Here is a 19556-nt window from a genome sequence, read left to right as displayed (position 1 = left end):
AAAAATATAATAATATACAATATCATATTAATATTATAAGATACGAATAAGATAGATGTAAATCTAATATATAGCATCCCTCTAAATAAAAAAAGCTACAAAATAAATTAATTTCATAATTTGATGTACTACATCAAGTTACGTAATTTATTTTTAAGAAAAAATTTTTTTGACGCATCTCTCGGAAGGAGGAAAAAAAAAATCCAATACAGTTGGAGGCAAGGAACGGTGGTTCGATTCCTTTGGAGGCTGAATATAAAGTGGATTTGGGTTCCTAAATATTAAAGCTACAAAAAATAAGAATTTAATATTAAAAATTAATATGCAATATCATATTAATATTATGAGATAAAACAAGATAGATAAAAGTCATGAAATTCGGTTCCTTTGGAGGCTGAATATAAGTGGACTTGGGTTCCTAAGTACGATAGTGTTGGATCTGAAATAAAATTTCAAGGCCCACGTGTTCTTTCCCCCGCCGACGAGGCCACTACCTCAATGTGAAGGAAACGTCAGTCTATCGGTTCCGCCTTCATATTATAGTTCTCAAAATGTTTCATTTAATCTTATTTTATTTTTATAATTTTTATATAAAATATAATAAATAATTTAAAATTTTTAAATTCAAAACAATAATAATACTTAAAAATAATATTCTAATAATATTTTATTCAATTTTAATCTCAATTCATCTCATCTCAATTCATTATCCAAACAATACCTTAATTTGTAAATAATAGTGAGATAATTTATAAATAGGAGTGAAATAATTTGAATTAATAAGTTTTAGGGGAATGTTTTGGGAAAGGAAAAAGAAAATTTTGAATAAAAATATTATCAAATTAAAATATTGTTAGAATATTATTTTTATTTAGAGATTTGGAAAAAAAGATTTTTTTTTTGTTCTATTTGTAAGTTTAGAAAAGTTATAATGATTAAATAATGATTAGATGAAAATTCTAAAAGTTTGAAATCGAAAAGTGTTTGTATTTAAATGGTGTTTGGATATTGAGATAAAATGAGATAAAAAAAATAATTTTTTCATATATATCCTATATTTATTCACTTTTTAATTTTTTTTCAAAATGTGTGCACGACACTTAAATATTATATGATTGTAAATATTATTTCTCAAAATTTAAATAGGAGAGATATAGAGGTGTGCAATGTGTCTATTTTTCTCTTACTCCCGCTTTAAATCGGTACAAAAACATTAAGTTGCATTTAGCCTTCAAAGATTTGGATTTTAATTCTCCAAGATTTATAATAATTAAAAATCGATTTTTGGTTTGGTTTTACAAACTTTTGAAATTATCTCATCTCAACATCAAAACATCCTTTAAATACAAATATTTTTAAATTTTAAATTTTAAATTTTAAATTTTCTCATCTAATCATTACTTAATCATTACAAATTTTTCAAACTTACAAATTAAAAATAAAATAACAGTTTCAAATCTCAAAATAAAAATAATATTAAAAAACTATATTATAACCTTCTTTTAGCTTTATATTTTTTTATTCAATATTTTCTCTCTCTTTTCTCAAAACTCTATAAAAATCTTAACTTAAACTATTTCACTACTATTTATAAATTTTTCATCTTATCTCATATCATATATATAATAAAAAAGGCTTTAATACAAATTCAAATCTAAGTTTTAACTTTTAATATATGATCCAAACAGGGGATTTGGATTTTAAAGGCCCACATCGAAGTGCTCCTTGCTAAATCTAGCTATCCAAACGCACCAATTAAGAAATTTTGATCAATCGGTCAATAAGTTGCAAGTGAAAATTGTAATAATAATAATAATAATAATAACAATAACAATAACAGTTCATTCCACCGACCAACTCCTCACTTCATATCTATGTATTTTCTCATTTTTTTCCCCTTAAAATCCAAACAAAAACTTTAAAACATTATTAATCGCAAGCAAAATAAATTTTCCTCCCCGATAATAATAGGTTTACTATTTTCTATCATTCATAGTTTATTTAAAATTTTTTATTATTTTATTTTAAGTATTTGCTTAACATTTTTAATCATTAAAAAAAATTAAAAAATATATACAATTTTATTAATAGTAACTTTCTTAACCATCAAATAAATAATAATAATAAATTAAAAAACATAAAGAGAATAATAAAAGAATAGTAAAAAATAATAAATCTATCGTTACCCTTTCCCTGAAATCCTCTGGATTCTTCAGGTCAGTCAGCAATGAGATCCGGAACCCCTGCAGTCAACTCCTGCTTCTAAGCCGAAACGGCTGCATTTCTGGTAATTATTTCCCCAACTATTTAATGCTTAAATAAATTATTCCAAAAAAAGTTCAAAAAAAAAAAAAAAAAAAAAAACTAGTTTCCATAAGAAATAATCAACAACAAAATACATGATAAATATATTCATCAGGGGTATTATTTTTCTTTCACTGGTGAGTGCACTTGTTCTTGAGCGAAATGGCCTTGCTCATTTTCTTTGGATCCATTATAACTGAGCACTCAACCCTCTTGTAGAACCTGGGCTTCACCAGTTTACCCAAAACATACGCTTTCGATCGAACCATGAACTTCAAAGTCAGTGGCACTGGCCGAATTGGTGCACCATTCAAGCTGCTCAAGCTTGCTCCCCCTCCATACAATGGGATATTGCTTCCTTTCAGGATCACAGATACTGATCTCTGACTCTTTCTTGATTGATAAAACTTATGTACCTGAAAATTATCAACACCCATATATTGAATAAATTTTTATTATCAGAATGAAATGAAGATTTTCGAGTAAAATGAATGGAAAGAAACTTGGATGGCTTACGGTTCCAGAGGCTACAGTGAGTTGAGAATATGAGAGATCTAAAGGCATTGATGCGACATGGACCCCGAAAAATGTTGCTGTGTTTCGAAATGTAAGCTTCACTGTGGAATTCATGGACACCATGTTTGTGGCTACTCCTGAGAAATCTGCACCCGCTTGAATCACAAACTGGTCGAATAAAATGCTCTGCAATCATGCACAAACAAATCAACACCCTCGTGATCACAAAAAAGTATGCTGCTTTCTGTTCAATTAATTCTCATTGAATGTACAGATAAACAAGAAATTAATGGTATGGTAATTGGAAGATCGATGCACACCTTCATAGTAATAACGGGTTTCTGGGGACGGCTTGCACCCCAGAGGATCAAAGAAAAGAAAGAGAAAAGCACAAAGAAGCCGACAACGAAAGAGAGAAAGTAGCAGCGGCGAGTGAGGCCATGTGGGTTCCCATCATCATCGTTAAGAAGGCCTTCTTCTTCAATGGCATCGAACTCCTTCCAGGCCTTCCAACCCTTCCTTTGGGAGTTGTGGTTCTTGGAGCGAGAGCCGGGCTTGAGGGAGGCGGAGAAGCGAGTGGAGGAGGACTCCCGAGAGTGGGGGCCGAGAGAGGAGTTGGAGTGGGAGTGGGGAGGGGAACCCATGGGGCTGAGCACTGGGCTGGAGTGGAAGGAGTTGGTCGTCTTCTCATCATGGGAGTCCCTGGAAGGGCTCTGGACATAGTAGACGGGCCGGCGAGGGGACCGCGCAGGAGACGACTGGGACAGGCTGCTCACCTCGGAATCGGTCTTGGCCAGCATTGACATTGTTTTGTTGAAGGTATGGTGCTGGCGTTAATGGAGGTGGTGGTGGTGGTCAGGCTAACATGCACAGCTAACTCGAGAGCCAAAGGGTTAGATAGATGGAAGAGGATCGTGGGAGGAGGAGTGAAAGTATAAAGAGAGCATTGACTGTTTGATTTTTTATTGAATATAATTAAATTCTTGGACAGTTATAGAATCTCCAGAACGCACGTCATGGGTACAGCACGCTATGTTTTAGCTTTCTTTATTGTTTACGAAGTCTTGTGTATGAAGGTACTTAATACCACAAGGTGGATCTCTGCACACAGGCCAGGAACCATTGCAGTTGTCTCGCGTTGCTGATTTTGGTTTATTATATTATCTACCTACATATACGTCTGATTCGAATAATAGGTCTCTAGAATGGGGCTTGGATTGTGTAGGAATTTTACTCCTGCATGATAGAAGCACGTAGCCCATACCATCTAGGTCATCCGGCCGTACAAGTGGCTGCTACTGTCCATGGATCTACCACACGAGCAACATGGTCAAAACTCCACCTTATTTTTCGGCTCTTGTTAAAGCAAGAGCAGACTAGGTTGTGGTATGGGTTGTCCGGGTCTTGCCACATAGAAAGTAGGCGCCAAGAGTCTGAATAATAATTAATATATATAAGCTGCCATCACAATCTCCCTCATAATGACACCAAATTTGGATTCCAAGGGCACATACTCTTAAGACGGATCATCACAGTTGTGAAAACACAATTAGCTAGATTTAAGAGCACGTGAAGATGCAGTACCGAATCGAATACTTAAAGATCAATCCGTGAAGTTTTGCACAAAAAAAGTTGTTTGGAAGCTAGCTTTCTCTGCATTACTGAATAATATGGTGGTTAATTAGGGGACCTTTAAAATACCTATAGATTTTCAACAAGGAGGGAATTCCCCACATCTGCTTTGCGGATGATCTACTTATTTTCAGTAATTAACGGTGATATTGGGTAGATGTTCAATATAAAAGGAGTGCCTGACAAACTTCCATAATATGTCAAAGTTGTTTCCGGATTGGGATATATAAGTGCTGTATCATATCTGAACTCGTGGGGTTTCTACGGCTGTGCCTGGGATGGACCACATCCTGAATATTTTAGGATTCAAGGAGGATGAACTTCATGTCGGTACCTCGGTACTGTGTCGTTAATCTCTTCTTGATTGCAAAAACCAGATTGTTATGCACTTACGGAGAAAATTATGACAAAGGCCGAGACTTTGGACTTGTACGGTGTTACCCTTTATTGGCAGGCTTCAAGTCATCAACTCTATCCTTTTTTTCTATCACCTTTTTTTCTATCATATATTAATCATCAGGCCGCAAGTGGAGCAAACACTTGTGGCTTTTATACGAAAGGAAAGTGAGCTGAAAATAGAGGGCACTGGGGTTTCTTAAAATATTGTTTGATATGCTGATGGTGTCAGGAATTTGGATACTTGAAATCAAGTGGCCTTGCTTAGACTACTATGGAATATATGCACTCATAGCGATCAGTCAGTTTGGTCTAGCTGCGCTAGTTCATTTAAAATCGAAGCTTCTGATATCTTATAATTTCAGGTGATGGTTCTTGGATATGGAGAAAAATTCTACAACTTGGGGAATCTGCTCGGGGTAGAATGCAATTCCCCATGGATGATGGGAGACCCATTTGCCTTTGGTTTGACCAGTTTAATTTGTGAACAATTTCTCCAGAAGATGATGTATTTGTGTGATCTGACACCGTGTTGGTTATTCGTTCTTTTCTGTATGGGGTGGCTATGTAACTACTGTGTTGGGTTGAAGGAATTGAGTTACTCACCTTTTTTGGCTGTTGTGTGTTGTTGTCCCTCACTTTGCTTGCAGATATCTGCTTTGTGTTCTACTTACTCACCCAATGAGTTTTGTCTTGTTTTAGTGGTGGAAATGGCTGCAGTGGTGGGCCTCTAGCTATAATGTTAATTAACTCGCTGCACTCGTGTATTTGCTGCACATGTGAACCTTCTTTTGTTTGCATTGGTTTAGCCCCTGGTTTGTGCATTTGTGTAGTTGTTGGGATAAGTGGGAAATGTCATTGCCACTCTTGGTGGTAGCTTTGGTGCTGCCGCGTCTCTATCACAACTTTTTTTTTTTGTTTGAGGTGGATGTTGATGATCTCAATTGTTACATGTTGCTTTGATTGCTGCAATGAATTGAATTTCCTCTGTTCGCCACTGTTCCATGTTCTTGTGTTGATGTTTATATGGAAGTGCTGGTATGATGCAATTGGTTCTGCATTTGAGGCATAATTGTATTTTGAGTTTTGGGCTTTGTCTTTCCAGATTCACAGTTTTATATCGTGACTTACCCCAAAAAACCCAAAAAAAAAAAAAGATTTTTTTTTAACACTTTGAAGCTATTTCTTTGTATAATTCTACTTTAATTTATTGACTCATCACAGCTATCATTGGTCATTGCTTCATCGAGATTCGCAGTTTTCAATCACTAAAACATCCTGACTGTTAAGGTCGTATACTCCTCTGACAATGGAAAGATAGAAAAGCTATAAAGAGGAGTAAGAAGTGAAAAGCCAAAAAATGGGGAAAAGAACTTTATATATATAATATATGCATTATTCAGAATAATTATAGCTTTTTCTTCGAAAGTGTTTCCGGAACCAGACTCGTCGCCACTATTGGACTCCTCACCACATATTGACGAAGATCATCCACCCAACTAAGAGAGCCATGGATCACCACCTCCTGCAAAACTTTTGGCCCCTCCAAACTGAGCTTATAGCTTTGCTTCTCATACTTCTGCTTAAATACCAGCTTCTCTGGCTCCACCTTCACCTTTAAACCACTCATTGCTGTTAACTTTGCATTAAAACTCGATCTCCCCTCTCTGACATTAGTCACTGTCCTCCGAAATTCTCGCACAACTTTTGTGTCCGAACCCGAATCATAATCATTGAAGAAGGCTATGAAAGATGGGTAATTAAGATCCAAAGACGAGTTCAGACAGTTGTGCGTGGACCTTGTAATGATTTTGATTTGGGTTGCCGTGTAATTCATTGCACAGAGAAGCTTTACGTAGTCCTCCACTGTTGCATCGTAGACAAGTCCAGGATCAAGTGCCTTGTTGGGATTGAGGTGTCCAGCTCCTATGTCTAGAGGGCTGGCTGGCAGCTCATTGTTTGCTTTGTCTTTTATGGGGCCAAAGGTGTTGTCTAAAGAGCTTGCTGTAGTCATCAGGGCAGACCGAATGGCCGCAGGGCTCCAATCTGGGTGCACTTCTTTTATAAGTGCAGCTACTCCAGCAACATGAGGGGCAGCCATTGAGGTGCCCGACTCAAGATTGAAGTTGCTGTATAAAGGACGTGATTGAACTACAGCAACTGAAGTAGTTGGAGACCATGACCCGAGGACTAAGGATCCAGGGCCCAGAAGGTCTGGCTTTAGGACTCTGGGGCAGCTTAGAAATGGCCCTCTGGAGCTATAGCCATCCACCAGTGGTGCTGGCTTTGTACCAGTTACTGTCTTTTGATATTTCAAGCTTCCTCTTGGATTGCTGTTCTTCTTTATGTAGTCTATTACTGTTTGGCCATCTCGCAGACCCATAAATGCTGTTGGAAACGAGCTTCTTGTGTAGAGTTCGGATAGAGAATAATTGGCGATGAAGATGGCTCCATAAACTCTTGCAACCTCGGCATTTTCAACCTGAGTGCTTATACTAAGATCGTCTTTGCACACAACTATCTTGTTTCTATTTTTCTTCATCTCCTCCACACTTCGGCAGCCGTACATGAAAACAAGAGGCAGTTGTCTTAGAGAATAATTCCCTGGATACAAGGATACAAAGGTGATTTGCATACCATTTCCTAAATATAAGACTCCGTCAAACTCACGATCAATAGTCCCGGCACCGGTGGTTAGTACCCATGGAGCTCCATTGATTAAGGTACCATACAAAGGTCCATCATTTCCTGCAGAAGCAACAACCAGTACACCCTTTTCCATGGCTGCAAAAGTGGCAATTGCAATAGGATCATCTTCCAAGAAATTGCCATCCAAGGCAAAACCCAAGGACAGAGACAATATATCCACCCCATCTTGAATTGCCTGGTCTATTGCAGCAAGAACATCCGATGAGAAGACCCCATATCTCCAAGCTGCTTTGTACATAGCTATTCTAGCCCTTGGTGCCATGCCCCTTGCGGTACCATTGGCATAACCGAAATAGGATGCGCCTTTTACATAGTTGCCTGCAGCTATGGATGAGGTATGTGTTCCATGCCCACTTGTATCACGGGGAGATTTCATGGAAATCTTTAAGTGGGGATTGTTGGAAAGTAGACCCTTGTTGTAAAACCCAGCTCCAATAAGTTTCTTGTTGCAAGATGAAGCATTGAATTGGGTGCCAGAGATGCATTTGCCTTTCCATCTAGAGGGAATCTGAGTCATTCCATCATCTTTGAAGCTCTCACTCTCTGGCCAAATTCCAGTGTCAACTAAACCAATTATGACATCCTGGCCATAATTGGAAGCTGGCCATACACCAGAAGCAGAAGTCAGACCAAGGAATTGAGAAGTGTGAGTTGTGTGCATGGTAAGAGGACGATCTCGGGTATAGGAAACATAGCCAGTGGACTTTTGTAAGGCCTCAAGCTCAGAAAGAGAGAGAGATGCACTAAAGCCGTGAATAGAGCTAGTGTAAGTGTAGATAAGTCTAGAGGCGGCAGTGGTTGGAGTTTCTTCAGAATTGTCTGCTATAGAAGAAAGGGTGGCCAAGTACCAGCTCTGATGGCCAGAGAAGGCTTTGGGAATGGATGATGAATCCATGTGAATAATATAGGTGTGGGATTGTGCCAAACTGGAGCAAAGGTAGGAGACAGAAAATAGAATGGAACAAAGAAGTTGCAGAGTTAGAGTAGCCATGGGAGAAGTTGCAGACTTAGAACAAACTTGACCTAGAAATACACAAAATATTCCCTTTTGATGTCTGGTCCACAAAACTAAAGTGGCAAAACTATGATTACTTGTTAATAGGAAAAGATGTTCCCACATATTACTTGTCATACTTTGCTTCCTTTTTTCACTTATTTTGGTTAAAGAAGGAGGGGAAAAGCAGGAAAATATTACTAGATTGTCCACCTCCTCTAGTCAATTTTAACGTTCATTTATTCCCCATGCATCACATCAGCCACAGCTTTCGCCCTCCAGAACAACATGAGACTCAATTGGAGTACATAAAGATAGAATACAGCTTCTTAAGGTGTTTAAAAAGTAGGCTGTTCTCGGAAAAGGTAGGCTGTACTGTTCTGAGATTTTTAAATAGTTTTTGAAGTGTGGTTTTTGATAGAATTTTGTTGAGTTTTAGTAGGAAAAAGACTTTGATTTGGGGTTTTTGAAACATTATTGTAAAAATTATTTTAGACTGCATTTAAATGTTGAGTTGAGTTGAATTATTTATGAATAGTAATGAATTGAGATAATATAGTAAGTTTTGTGGGGCCTACTTAAGATGCATTTAGATGTATTTTGATGTTAAAATAAGTTTAGATATATTTATGAAAATTTGAAAAAGGTTGTGGGTTGCGCGTATAAAGAGGTGTTGAGTTAATAAAGATTATAGGTCCCACGTGTAAAGAAGTTTAGAGTTAAGATGAGTTTAGTAACTTGAAAATTAATATTTAAATATTACATTCAATTTAAAGTTAGACTGAGCTGAATTGATTTCAATATATTCAATCAATCAAACTCGACCTTACTCCGCCATGAGTAAGTTCATTCAAAAAAATTGGAAAATCATCATTTTAAAAGAAAAATTATTGGGCCTAATACCAATAAACTCTAACTAGAACTTGAAGGCCTCATGTATGGGCCGATTTGATCCGGACCCTACTCTGAAAGAAGCGTGGAGCCATTTTCTTCCCATGTCCGCCCATACCACGACCAACGAAGAATTCTGCAAAGTACAACCGGCCATGCGGAACCAAATTGCAACCGATTGACATCATCTGACATAAATTTAAAAAAAAAAAAAAAAAATGCAATGAAAATCGAGAGAAGCGCATGGCACTACTTCTGATGCATTTGTTTGCTCCTATTTTTGACACTTCAGACACTCTCTCTCTCTCTTTCTCTCACCTGAAAGTAGATAGAAGCAGTCTTCACTAGGCTAAGCTACTTTTGAGAGTGATTTGAGACCAGAACCAAAGAAGAAGACATAGATAACGTGTTGAGGGGTCTGAGAGTGAAATGGGATCTGGGACTGCCAATTTTTTCAAGGTTCTTCTCAAGAATTTTGATGTTTTTACTCGGTATGTCTTCCTTCTTCGTTCTTTTACCTACTTTACCAATTTACTTTGTTAACTCAAAACAAAAATAGGGGGAAATAGATTTTTGGGTTAATGTGATAGCTATTGATTTTTATTTTTATTTTCTTAACTAATTGGATTAATTGGTTTGATTCACAGGCCTATTATCATCTGTAAGTGGGATTCCGGTTCAATAACAATTCTGGACAAAGGAATTTTCAACAACTGCTCTATGCATTGACATAGGTCTTTGGGTTAGGAAAGGTTAGAGTTTGGGAGAAGTGACGCACGGAAGGAGAAGCCCCAAATTAGATGACTTTAAATGAAACACATGGATGAAATTTTCATGCGTGTGAATCTATGATTTTCATCTCCCAACCCATTGAAAACTTTAAATAAAACGGTGAGTTTCATTTTAAATGATGTGGCGACTACCCCGCGGTTGCACGTGACGGTTATATAAAGAGTTTCTCTTTGAATATTGTCAAGTTTGATAAGGGGAGATAACTTCTTATTCTAATTAATACCATCAATTTGGTGGAAATCCTTCAAAACAAGCCAGATTTTAAGTTGATCAAGAGTGCTATTAATATCTTGGTTGGTTTTAAAGGCCCATTTGCAACCGATGATATTTACATGAGAATTAGAAGGAACAAGGATCCGAATATTATTTTCTTGTAGAGCTTACGCTTCATCACACACAGCTTTCTACAAAGCTTTCATGATTAAGTTGGGCTCTTTGAGAAGATCTATGTTGGTACAAAAATTAATATACTTGGGGGTTGAATTTGTAAATACCAACCTTGGAGTGAGTAACTATTCATGACTATTTAATATTTTATCATTATTTTTTAACAACTATTTACATATTATTTGAGATCACCTCACTATCAAAATGTAGCCTAAAAAGAGATCGAGGAAGTCAATCCACACGATGCAACGGCTACACCATGCATATACAAATAGTTGATGTTCTTTGTCTCTATGGTATTAGTCCACCATAAGAGTAATAGCTGATGTTCTTCGTGTTGATCATGATTTAGGGAGTTAATTTTTTTTATACACTATTAAATACTAAATAAATATTGTGATGGTCACTTTATATATTATCTCTTTCCTTCTAGGGCCGAGACTGAGTCATTTTAGGTTGGAGTTTCCAGAACATTAAGGAAACTTAGGCAAATAGGAAATTGAAAGTCATGCAGAATAAAAAATCAGATGCGTTTGACAGATTCTTGTTAATTCTTTTCATTATTTCTTTAATTAATATCTAAATATTTGTTCTATTTATTATTTTGAGATTATAAAATCATAATTATATATAATTCTGTGTTTTCTGTTGACTAAGATCCGAAGATGAAAAGTTAGAATTAAAGTCCCCGAAGGCTGCAAATTCGAGGTCACATGACGGATTTCTGTTCCTTTTTTCTGTTTTATTTGTCAATTTGTTTTGGTCGTCGTAACATATTCACACGTAACCTCATAGAATCCGAGAACCGGTCAGTACCATTGTTTTCTAGAAGCCTAGTAGATCTTGTTTATTGCAGCGACGGCCAAGGAAAATTAAAATAAAAATAAAACTAGTGCCAATATACTCATAGAGATAATAGTTCCGATTTTATTCTCACGTACTCATTTGAAAAAAAAAATACAAAGATTATTTGATTGTCCTAAAACATTCATTCTATCATAAATAAATCTTTTTTTTTTCCAGAAATATTATGATTTCGTCGTTCAAAGCGGGAGTTGATAGATATAAGAGGTTTAGCGTGCTAAACTCGTATCAGTACTTACATAATTTTTTTTATTATAAAAAAATAAAAGAAAAATTTTTTTGAGAGAAGAATATAAAGTCTTCTGTTTCATTCTTAATTTGTATTATTTTATTAAACCAATGTCTTACATTTACTATTAATTTTAATATTAATGGCGGAATCAGAATTTTCCAAAATAGTAATCTGCGTTCTCATTTCACCTTCCTTACGACATAGCCGAAGTCAATTCCTGAACCACTCCTTGATCTTTCGCTTAAAATACTCAGATATAAACAGAGAGAAAGAGAGAGAGGCTCCCTCTCGTACAAACCCAAATTTCACAATGAAGGCATATCCAATCTCCTTAATTCATCTCGTTCTTACGTTCTTCTTCTGATGTTCTGATGATTCAGACGACACAATAAGCCATAAGTTCCTAACTCTGTTTTTTGCTTTTTTTTTTTTTTAATGTTGCAGAGAATAAACTCCGTCTTCAATCTCCAAATTCGATGTTTGTTCATCGCAGTTTGTCTCTTCGTCTGTTCCTCCGGTCTCACGGTGTCTCCTTTATCTCCGCTGCCTGCATGAATCCTGTTTCATTCTTAATTATATGTATAAATAAACCGTTTAGCTATAATTATATGCAATGTTAATTCTAATTATGATATGATTCCTCGTGTCCTTATCCCACCCAGATCGGAGAGACATGCTCTGCCGACGGGGAATGCGACACCGGCTTACGCTGCGAAACGTGCGCTGCGAACGGGAACACCCGTTCGAGATGTGTCCGGATCCAACCACTGAACCCCACATCAAAAGTGAGCCCTTTTCATTTGTTTGTTTGCTTTTTTGTCTGTTGGTGGCTTTACTTTCTGATTAAAAAAGCATTTGGATCAGGTGAAAGGTCTGCCATTTAACCAGTATTCATGGCTGACAACTCACAACGCGTACGCTCTGTCCGGTGCAAAGTCTGCGACAGGTGCGGCTCTACTCTCACCCACCAATCAGGAAGACTCGGTTACCAGCCAACTCAATGTGAGTTTCTCTACAATATTTTCTTTTCTGGGCTTTCCTCCCGTAATTATTTCTGCTGCATGCGAGCGCTTCGTCTCAAATTCTAAGCATAGTTCTGTTTTCAAGGATTGATTTCTAGACACCATTTTTAGACGGAAATAAGAATTTACTTCTAGACAGCATTTCATTTCATTGTTCATATTCTTTGAAACATATTCAACAATATTGAGACGAAACGACGGTCTGCTTGACACAATTAACATTCGTAGTGTTGATGACGTGGCAATTGCTTATTGGCTAGAAGTGGAGGTCCATTTTTTTTTTTTCGGTCCATATTTAGGCGAAGACCACGTACTTGCCATCTGTTATAATTTACGTTTGGAAACGTATTCATGAAGGGGCTGCCACTTTACTATGCCGGTGAACCGAACAGATAACAACAGGGACAAGAGTCTGGTCTTGAGCAGTTTGAGCATCAACAAGCTGAATGGCTGAATGTTGATACACATATCATATAATATAAGATAAAGAGCTGTAAATCTCGTGTAATAATTACAATATTCGGGTTGGTTTGGTTACATAAAATCAAACTATCTCATTTCATATGATTATTATAATTTTTTCAAACTCTCATACAAAATATAATAAATAATTTAATTTTTTTTAAATCTCAAAATAAAAATTATATTATAATAATATTTTATTTAATTTTTAACAAAATATCTCATCTGAACTATATAATTAAACGTATTCTTTGAAGTTTGACGTGCATTATTCAAACTAACATGGCTGTTTTTCATTCAATTATGCTCGATCGGTGGGAACCAACCACATTAATTTTGGTGCCTAGCTAGGCCGGTGTAGTCTTTGAATTATTGTATTGATTAGGTGAAATAATTTTCCTAACATAATGTGTCTGTCTTATCCCCTTGTAGAATGGCGTTCGAGGGCTTATGTTAGATATGTACGACTTCCAGAATGACATCTGGTTATGTCACTCTTTTAACGGCCAATGTTACAACTACACATCATTTGTAAGTAGGTCTTTCAATTATGCTTAATTTTGTAGAATGAGTAAAGATTTGGACTTCAAATCATCTACTCTAATTCCATGTTAAATTATTATTTATGCTTTTGTTTTGATCGATCGTGAACTTACTTTGCCTATTTCCAGCAACCGGCCATTAACGTGCTGAAAGAGATCCAAACGTTCTTGGAAGCAAACACGACTGAGATTGTCACCATTTTTATTGAGGATTATGTGACATCTTCACAGGGCTTGACAAAGGTCTTTAATGCATCTGGCCTTAGTAAGTACCTGTTCCCGTTATCGCGGATGCCCAAGAATGGCGGCAATTGGCCGACAGTCGACGACATGGTGGAGAAGAATCAGCGGTTGGTGGTCTTTACTTCAAAATCATCCAAGGAGGCAACTGAGGGGATTGCTTATCAGTGGAACTATGTTGTAGAAAATCAGTGTGAGTTTTAACTTTTCTTGACAAAGCCTGTTTCAGTGTTTACTTGCTGAATAGTTTATGTCCTACCGACCAGAGATTCACTAAATTAAAGATTAATCTAGCTCAAGGAATTAAAAAAATTTGATGGCCCCAGATCATATATTTGTCCTAATAATTTTGTTTTCTGGATACTGTTTGCATCCATCAAGTTCTTCTTCCACGGTTTCTGCTTGACAGCTAAGTTAAGCTAGAACAAACACTGTGCTTGTCACACTATTTATAAAAAAATTACTTTAACTAGAGGTAAAGAATCAGTTTTGATGGTGTACTGGGATATCAGATGGAAATGATGGGATGGTAGCTGGTTCCTGTCCAAGTCGTGCTGAATCCTCTCCCATGGAAACATTGTCAAAATCCCTGGTTCTTCAGAACTATTTTTCTACAAATCCCAACCAAAGTAATGCTTGCGCGGACAATTCAGCTCCATTAATCAGCATGATGACAACATGTTATGAAGCAAGCGCCAAACGGTGGCCAAACTTCATTGCTGTTGATTTTTACCAGGTATTGGCTTTTTCTGCTTTATGTGCATTCTTTGTGTGTAGTTTAAGAAAAGAAACAGAATTTGAGGAATATTTTCTGAAAATATTCACATATTTGTGGCAGAGGAGTGATGGTGGAGGAGCCCCTGAAGCCGTAGATGAAGCCAATGGTCATCTGACTTGTGGATGTGACAACATTGCCTACTGCAAGGTTTGCAACCATTACTTTTCCCACAGTTTGTTTATTATATGGCATTTCAAAACTAGGTTATTCTGGTGCAACAAAAGAATTTTAGCAAAGATTTGAACATAAGGGGAAGGCTCTAAAGTGTGACCTGTAATTTGACACTCGTTATATATGAGCAGGCAAATGCTACATCCGGTACATGTGATGTCCCTCCCATTGCTCCCCCTCCCCCTGCTGCTGCCGGAGGAGGATCCACAACACCATCATCCGACGTTCCTTCCGACGCTGCTTACTTGGACAGTAGACCAGTGCAACTTCGGTGGTTGTTTGGGGCAACATTTGTTACTACTGTCTTCATATGGTTGTAATTTATACCCATCTTGCTGGTTATCTTCCTCTTCTCTTCTTTAAGCGACACTGAGCATTTTTTGAAATGAAATTTATGGTTTTGTCATCTCGGATTCGATGTAATTAAGGGTGAAATAGATACAAACCATAAGGCTTGCTGGGATTGTTGTGTGCTTTGATCAATTGAGTTTTGCTTATATGCTGCATTGTCTGTTCTTTTTTCTTCTTTCTTTCTAACCTCACCTCTTTGTCGTGTATTTAAATTCCAAAAGCTAGCCCCCTTCGCAAACTTGTCAGTATCGGTGATGCAGGTCAATGGAAACTTCCCCACCCACTTTTATAAAATTAGTCAAACACTACAACGGTTATATAAAATAAGAGAATTTGGTATTTTTTCTTTTGACCAATATATTTTCATCTGATGCATTTTTAAATTCAGACATAATTCCAAATATTTCTTGATCACATTGGCAATTTTAAAGCAAGAACATTGCTAATGGCTTCCTGAACAGAAATAATCATATTACTGTCACATGGCTACTTTTGCCAACTAGGTTGGGGGCCATACACAGGTGAGCAATACTTATAATACTTACAAAACAGGCGTAGGGACCTTCAGATTTTCTTCTTGATTTTGCCATCTTGCCTCATTGGCATGCGCCCCACTTCCGTGTTCACAATCGTTCTCTTTCAACCCATCCCTTGCAGTGTCGCCACCTGAGTCTCCTCTGTCCCTTCCTACTTTACGATCCTAAAACAAGACAATCAGAACCTGATCAGTAGACAGTTACAAGAAAGAAAGATAACAAAGGCATAAAAAGTCATGCGTTTTACTCAATTAATTACAAAACAAAAACGACCTGATAAAATTTTGCATCTCATGCTGATAGTAACAAGTTCCAACCTAACCTCACTAGAAGAGCAGAGTGGAGGAAGAGGAAGTAGCAATTAAACAGTTCATGAAAATAAACAAAGAGAACTCAATAAATGTTATGCCAAAGGAAGGAATGTGAACTAATCCTAGTGCCATAATTACCAAACTATACAGTTTGTGTTCCTAAATTTCGAACTATCAATCCTGCTTGTTAGGATGGATATTGTGATAACAGTAATAGATTACACCTTCTTGAAAAGGAAAAAAGAAAAAAGAAAAGAAAAAAAGAGAAATTCTTATCGATCATATAACTTGAAATTTTTCGATGATTTAAGCTCCATTTCCTACCTAACCTGCTTAAACATATATAATCGTTAACGGGACTAAATGCAAATGGCATGGCCAATTATGGTACAGCTGGAAGCAATGCCTCATTTTCTTCCACTTCTCAGTTTCCTAAACATCAGCACAAGATATTTGTTCTCAACAGAGCTGGCATACCTTGCTTTTTGACAGTAGGACACTACTAGGACTTGTATTTAAAAAAAGAAAAATGATGAACTGTTTGTGTGCTAATTTGAACTTGAACTGAACTTTCTAGCAGAATTTCAAGTGCATACGTACTTCTTTGAAGGGTGCATCTTCAGCTTCAAGCATGTGTATAACGTGTCCCATTTTTGGTCTCTTCTGTGCATTAGGGTCTACACAACGCAAAGCAACAAGAAGAGCCCGCTTCAATGCCCTTGAAGTAGGCTTCTCAAGTAGTTTTGGATCCAATACTCCTTCCGCATTCCTGTTAGCGACCATATTCTTAAGCCACTCAACTAAGTTGACCTGAAATTATTGGCTTTTCAATCAAAAGAAACAGGGAAGAGGAGAGATGACAAAAGGCAAACCTAGAAGAATATTTGTTAGCCTTTTCATGTATCTTTGAAGCAAAGTGATATAGTACAAACCTCGTCGGGAGGTCGGCTATAATCAACTGGGTTCCTCCCGGAAATTATTTCCATTATAAGAATACCAAAACTATACACATCACTTCTTTCATTCAGCATGCCTGTGCTTGCATATTCGGGTGCTACATAGCTACAAAAATAGAAACAAGACTGTTGTGATCTCTTTTGCATTCACCCAGACACAGATACATAAACATCCAGAGCTATACATACCCAAATGTCCCCATGACACGGGTTGTTATGTAGCTACTCTCGGAGCCAAGGAGCTTGGCGAGGCCAAAATCTGAAACCTTTGGATTCCATTGTTTGTCAACTAAAATGTTGCTTGATTTTATATCGCGGTGGACAACTTTGGGTTCCAACCCCTCATGAAGGTAAGTTAGCCTACAAGATTAGTTAAGTTACAGCTATGACCAATAAATTAAGTATGTTATTCAAGTGGCCAATATACTGATGTCATGGATGAGAAGCAGAAAAAGTAATAAAGCTCAGATGTGACCAATTTGGATCATACCCTTTTGCTGTTCCACGTATGATATTCATCCGAATCTCCCAAGTAAGAGGGCTGCAAGGCCCTACATCCCCATGAAGCCACTGTTCCAAATTCCCATTGTTTACATACTCATAGACAAGCATCCTATCATAGAAGGAAACAAGCAGTTATCCCTGGTGACTTGAAGATAATCTATCAAACACCATTTAAGAAAGTATAAAGCAGCTCAGTATCATCTCCATTGAAGCATTAATCAACTCTAGCGTGCAATACCAAAGACTAAATGCTCACTTTAGGAAGTTGTGGTAATTAGGCAATAATTGAGTACCTATGAGCTCCTTCAGCGCAGAAACCAAGCAGTCTCACCAAATTCTTATGCCGAACCCGGCCAATTGCCTCAACTTCAACTTTAAACTCCCTCTCAGCTTGTCCCCTAATGGATAACAAAACTCTAATTCATTAATTCTTTAACAATAACCAATTGGTTCAATACTAATTGAAGACGAACTGAATGATAAATTTTAATAACAGGATATTGTAGCACATAACATCTCAAAAACACATGAAAATAATAATAATAGCAAGAGAGCACCTATTATTGAGCAAATTCTTGACAGCAATCTGATTGTTGTCCTCCAAAACACCATGATAAACAATCCCGTACCCACCTTGGCCGATGACATTCTCGTCAGCGAAGTCATTGGTGGAGGCCTCAAGCTCTCTCAAAGTATACCAATGCCCCCACCCCAAGTGTGAAACTTCAGGAACCACCATAGGCACCTGATCAAAACCACGACCCTCCCCACTCCCAGAAGAAGACCTACAAAACCGCTCAGGGTAAGAAATCCGATGACCCTTCCCAATCTCAATAAGAATTCTCTGGTACCCCACTGGGCTCTCTTCCTCCGGAGGTGGCAGCAGCAAGGCCTGCCTTTCGATTCCGGGAACTGGGTCTGGTTCAGAAAATGGGACGGCCTGGATTTGAGTCCCGCTTGGCTTGGTCTCATGGTGGTGGTGCTTTTGGGTCTGGGAATGGTCGACTCTGATCTCTTGGATCTCTTTGGAGACAAGTGGGATTGTGGGTCGGGGAGAGGCCTTGGCTTTGGAGCGCTTCGAGGCAAGCCAGCAGAGAGAGATGAGAAAGAGAAGGAGGACAAAGGCAGCTCCAACACAAACCCCAAGAACCACCCACAGTTTAAGGCCAAAGATTGAGGTCGGGTTTGATAGCTGGTCGTTCATGTGGCCTGCTTTGTTATCAGACATTGGAAGTCTTTTGTCTGCTTTGTCTGATCCTCTTTTTGTGTATCGAAGGGAAACTAAAAACCGGGAGAGCTGGTTTGACGCCTATACATGCACTGAAAGTGGATCGATGTGTGTAAAATACAGTTGACAAGAACTTTAAATCTCTGACAGTGTGAATTTAAGTGGGTCAGTGAGCGAGGGAGTGATGGAGGAGACAGCAGTTGGCATTGATGGTACTTCTCCCAGCGGTAAGTACTGACAAATTATTACATTCTCTTCTATATTTTCTCTTGTCAATGGTTTTTCTGTAGAAAAATATAAGGATTAATTTTATTCTCTCCAAATTTTACTCAATTTATATTGTACTTTCAAAATTAGTAATTACATTAAAGTAAATTCACTTACTTTCAAAATTTATCGATCACTCCCTTCAATCCACCAACAGCATTAGATGTAACAAAAATTTATTGCACGTGCTGATTGTATAATATTTACTGTAAATATATAATTTTTATTTAATTTATTATCATTAATCATATAAAATATAAAATAATATATCTTATCAATTAATAATAAATAATAAATCATTAACCATATATAAAATATATGATATTACTAATAATTATATAAAACATGTTATGTGGTTATCATTACTCCTCTCTATATAAGATAAGTTATATTTATAATAAATAAAATAGTCTATCTTAAAATATTTTTATCTTGGATTAAATTTATTCCCTTCTCTTTTTCTCGAACTAT

General features: G+C 37.1%; 4 protein-coding genes across 4 annotated transcripts; 1 reads left to right on the top strand and 3 right to left on the bottom strand.

The window, feature by feature from the left end:
* Positions 1-2395: 2395 nt before the first annotated feature.
* LOC121249822 lies at positions 2396-3918 on the bottom strand. Its single transcript, XM_041148631.1, has 3 exons — positions 3141-3918; positions 2821-3006; positions 2396-2720 (listed from the first exon to the last, which is right to left on the bottom strand). The coding sequence occupies exons 1-3, from the start codon at positions 3624-3626 to the stop codon at positions 2436-2438; spliced, it is 957 nt and encodes a 318-aa protein (XP_041004565.1). The 5' UTR covers positions 3627-3918; the 3' UTR covers positions 2396-2435.
* Positions 3919-6209: 2291 nt separating this feature from the next.
* Positions 6210-8848, bottom strand: LOC121249327 (subtilisin-like protease SBT1.9). Its single transcript, XM_041148037.1, has one exon. It carries the CDS (start codon positions 8687-8689, stop codon positions 6257-6259), a length of 2433 nt encoding a protein of 810 aa, XP_041003971.1. The 5' UTR covers positions 8690-8848; the 3' UTR covers positions 6210-6256.
* Positions 8849-11888: 3040 nt separating this feature from the next.
* LOC121249590 (PI-PLC X domain-containing protein At5g67130) lies at positions 11889-15438 on the top strand. Its single transcript, XM_041148313.1, has 9 exons — positions 11889-12033; positions 12162-12242; positions 12380-12502; positions 12582-12719; positions 13634-13732; positions 13873-14176; positions 14496-14719; positions 14822-14908; positions 15064-15438. Exons 1-9 carry the CDS (start codon positions 12028-12030, stop codon positions 15250-15252), a joined length of 1251 nt encoding a protein of 416 aa, XP_041004247.1. The 5' UTR covers positions 11889-12027; the 3' UTR covers positions 15253-15438.
* A 169-nt stretch (positions 15439-15607) lies between these two features.
* On the bottom strand, positions 15608-18949 carry LOC121249477 (probable serine/threonine-protein kinase At1g01540). The gene is made up of 7 exons (XM_041148186.1): positions 18148-18949; positions 17884-17988; positions 17577-17699; positions 17276-17446; positions 17063-17192; positions 16731-16940; positions 15608-15983 (listed from the first exon to the last, which is right to left on the bottom strand). Exons 1-7 carry the CDS (start codon positions 18816-18818, stop codon positions 15825-15827), a joined length of 1569 nt encoding a protein of 522 aa, XP_041004120.1. The 5' UTR covers positions 18819-18949; the 3' UTR covers positions 15608-15824.
* Positions 18950-19556: the final 607 nt, after the last annotated feature.

This window comes from Juglans microcarpa x Juglans regia, chromosome 1D (assembly GCF_004785595.1).
Source record: "Juglans microcarpa x Juglans regia isolate MS1-56 chromosome 1D, Jm3101_v1.0, whole genome shotgun sequence".
Classification (NCBI taxonomy): domain Eukaryota; kingdom Viridiplantae; phylum Streptophyta; class Magnoliopsida; order Fagales; family Juglandaceae; genus Juglans; species Juglans microcarpa x Juglans regia.
The sequence above is the reverse complement of the archived record's forward strand: the minus strand, read 5'-3'. Positions and strand labels throughout refer to the sequence as shown.

Bases quoted from the DNA above. Each gene is read 5' to 3' on its own strand.
- LOC121249822 (XM_041148631.1), bottom strand. From the start codon at position 3,626: ATGTCAATGCTGGCCAAGACCGATTCCGAGGTGAGCAGCCTGTCCCAG. The intron at 3,007-3,140 runs GTGTGCATCGAT...GCATGATTGCAG, and splicing joins AACCCGTTATTACTATGAAG to AGCATTTTATTCGACCAGTT. The intron at 2,721-2,820 runs GTAAGCCATCCA...GATAATTTTCAG, and splicing joins TCACTGTAGCCTCTGGAACC to GTACATAAGTTTTATCAATC.
- LOC121249327 (XM_041148037.1), bottom strand. From the start codon at position 8,689: ATGACAAGTAATATGTGGGAACATCTTTTCCTATTAACAAGTAATCAT.
- LOC121249590 (XM_041148313.1), top strand. The intron at 13,733-13,872 runs GTAAGTAGGTCT...GCCTATTTCCAG, and splicing joins GTTACAACTACACATCATTT to CAACCGGCCATTAACGTGCT. The intron at 14,720-14,821 runs GTATTGGCTTTT...TATTTGTGGCAG, and splicing joins TTGCTGTTGATTTTTACCAG to AGGAGTGATGGTGGAGGAGC.
- LOC121249477 (XM_041148186.1), bottom strand. From the start codon at position 18,818: ATGTCTGATAACAAAGCAGGCCACATGAACGACCAGCTATCAAACCCG. The intron at 17,447-17,576 runs GTATGATCCAAA...CTAATCTTGTAG, and splicing joins ATACGTGGAACAGCAAAAGG to GCTAACTTACCTTCATGAGG. The intron at 17,193-17,275 runs GTATGTATAGCT...CTATTTTTGTAG, and splicing joins CGTGTCATGGGGACATTTGG to CTATGTAGCACCCGAATATG.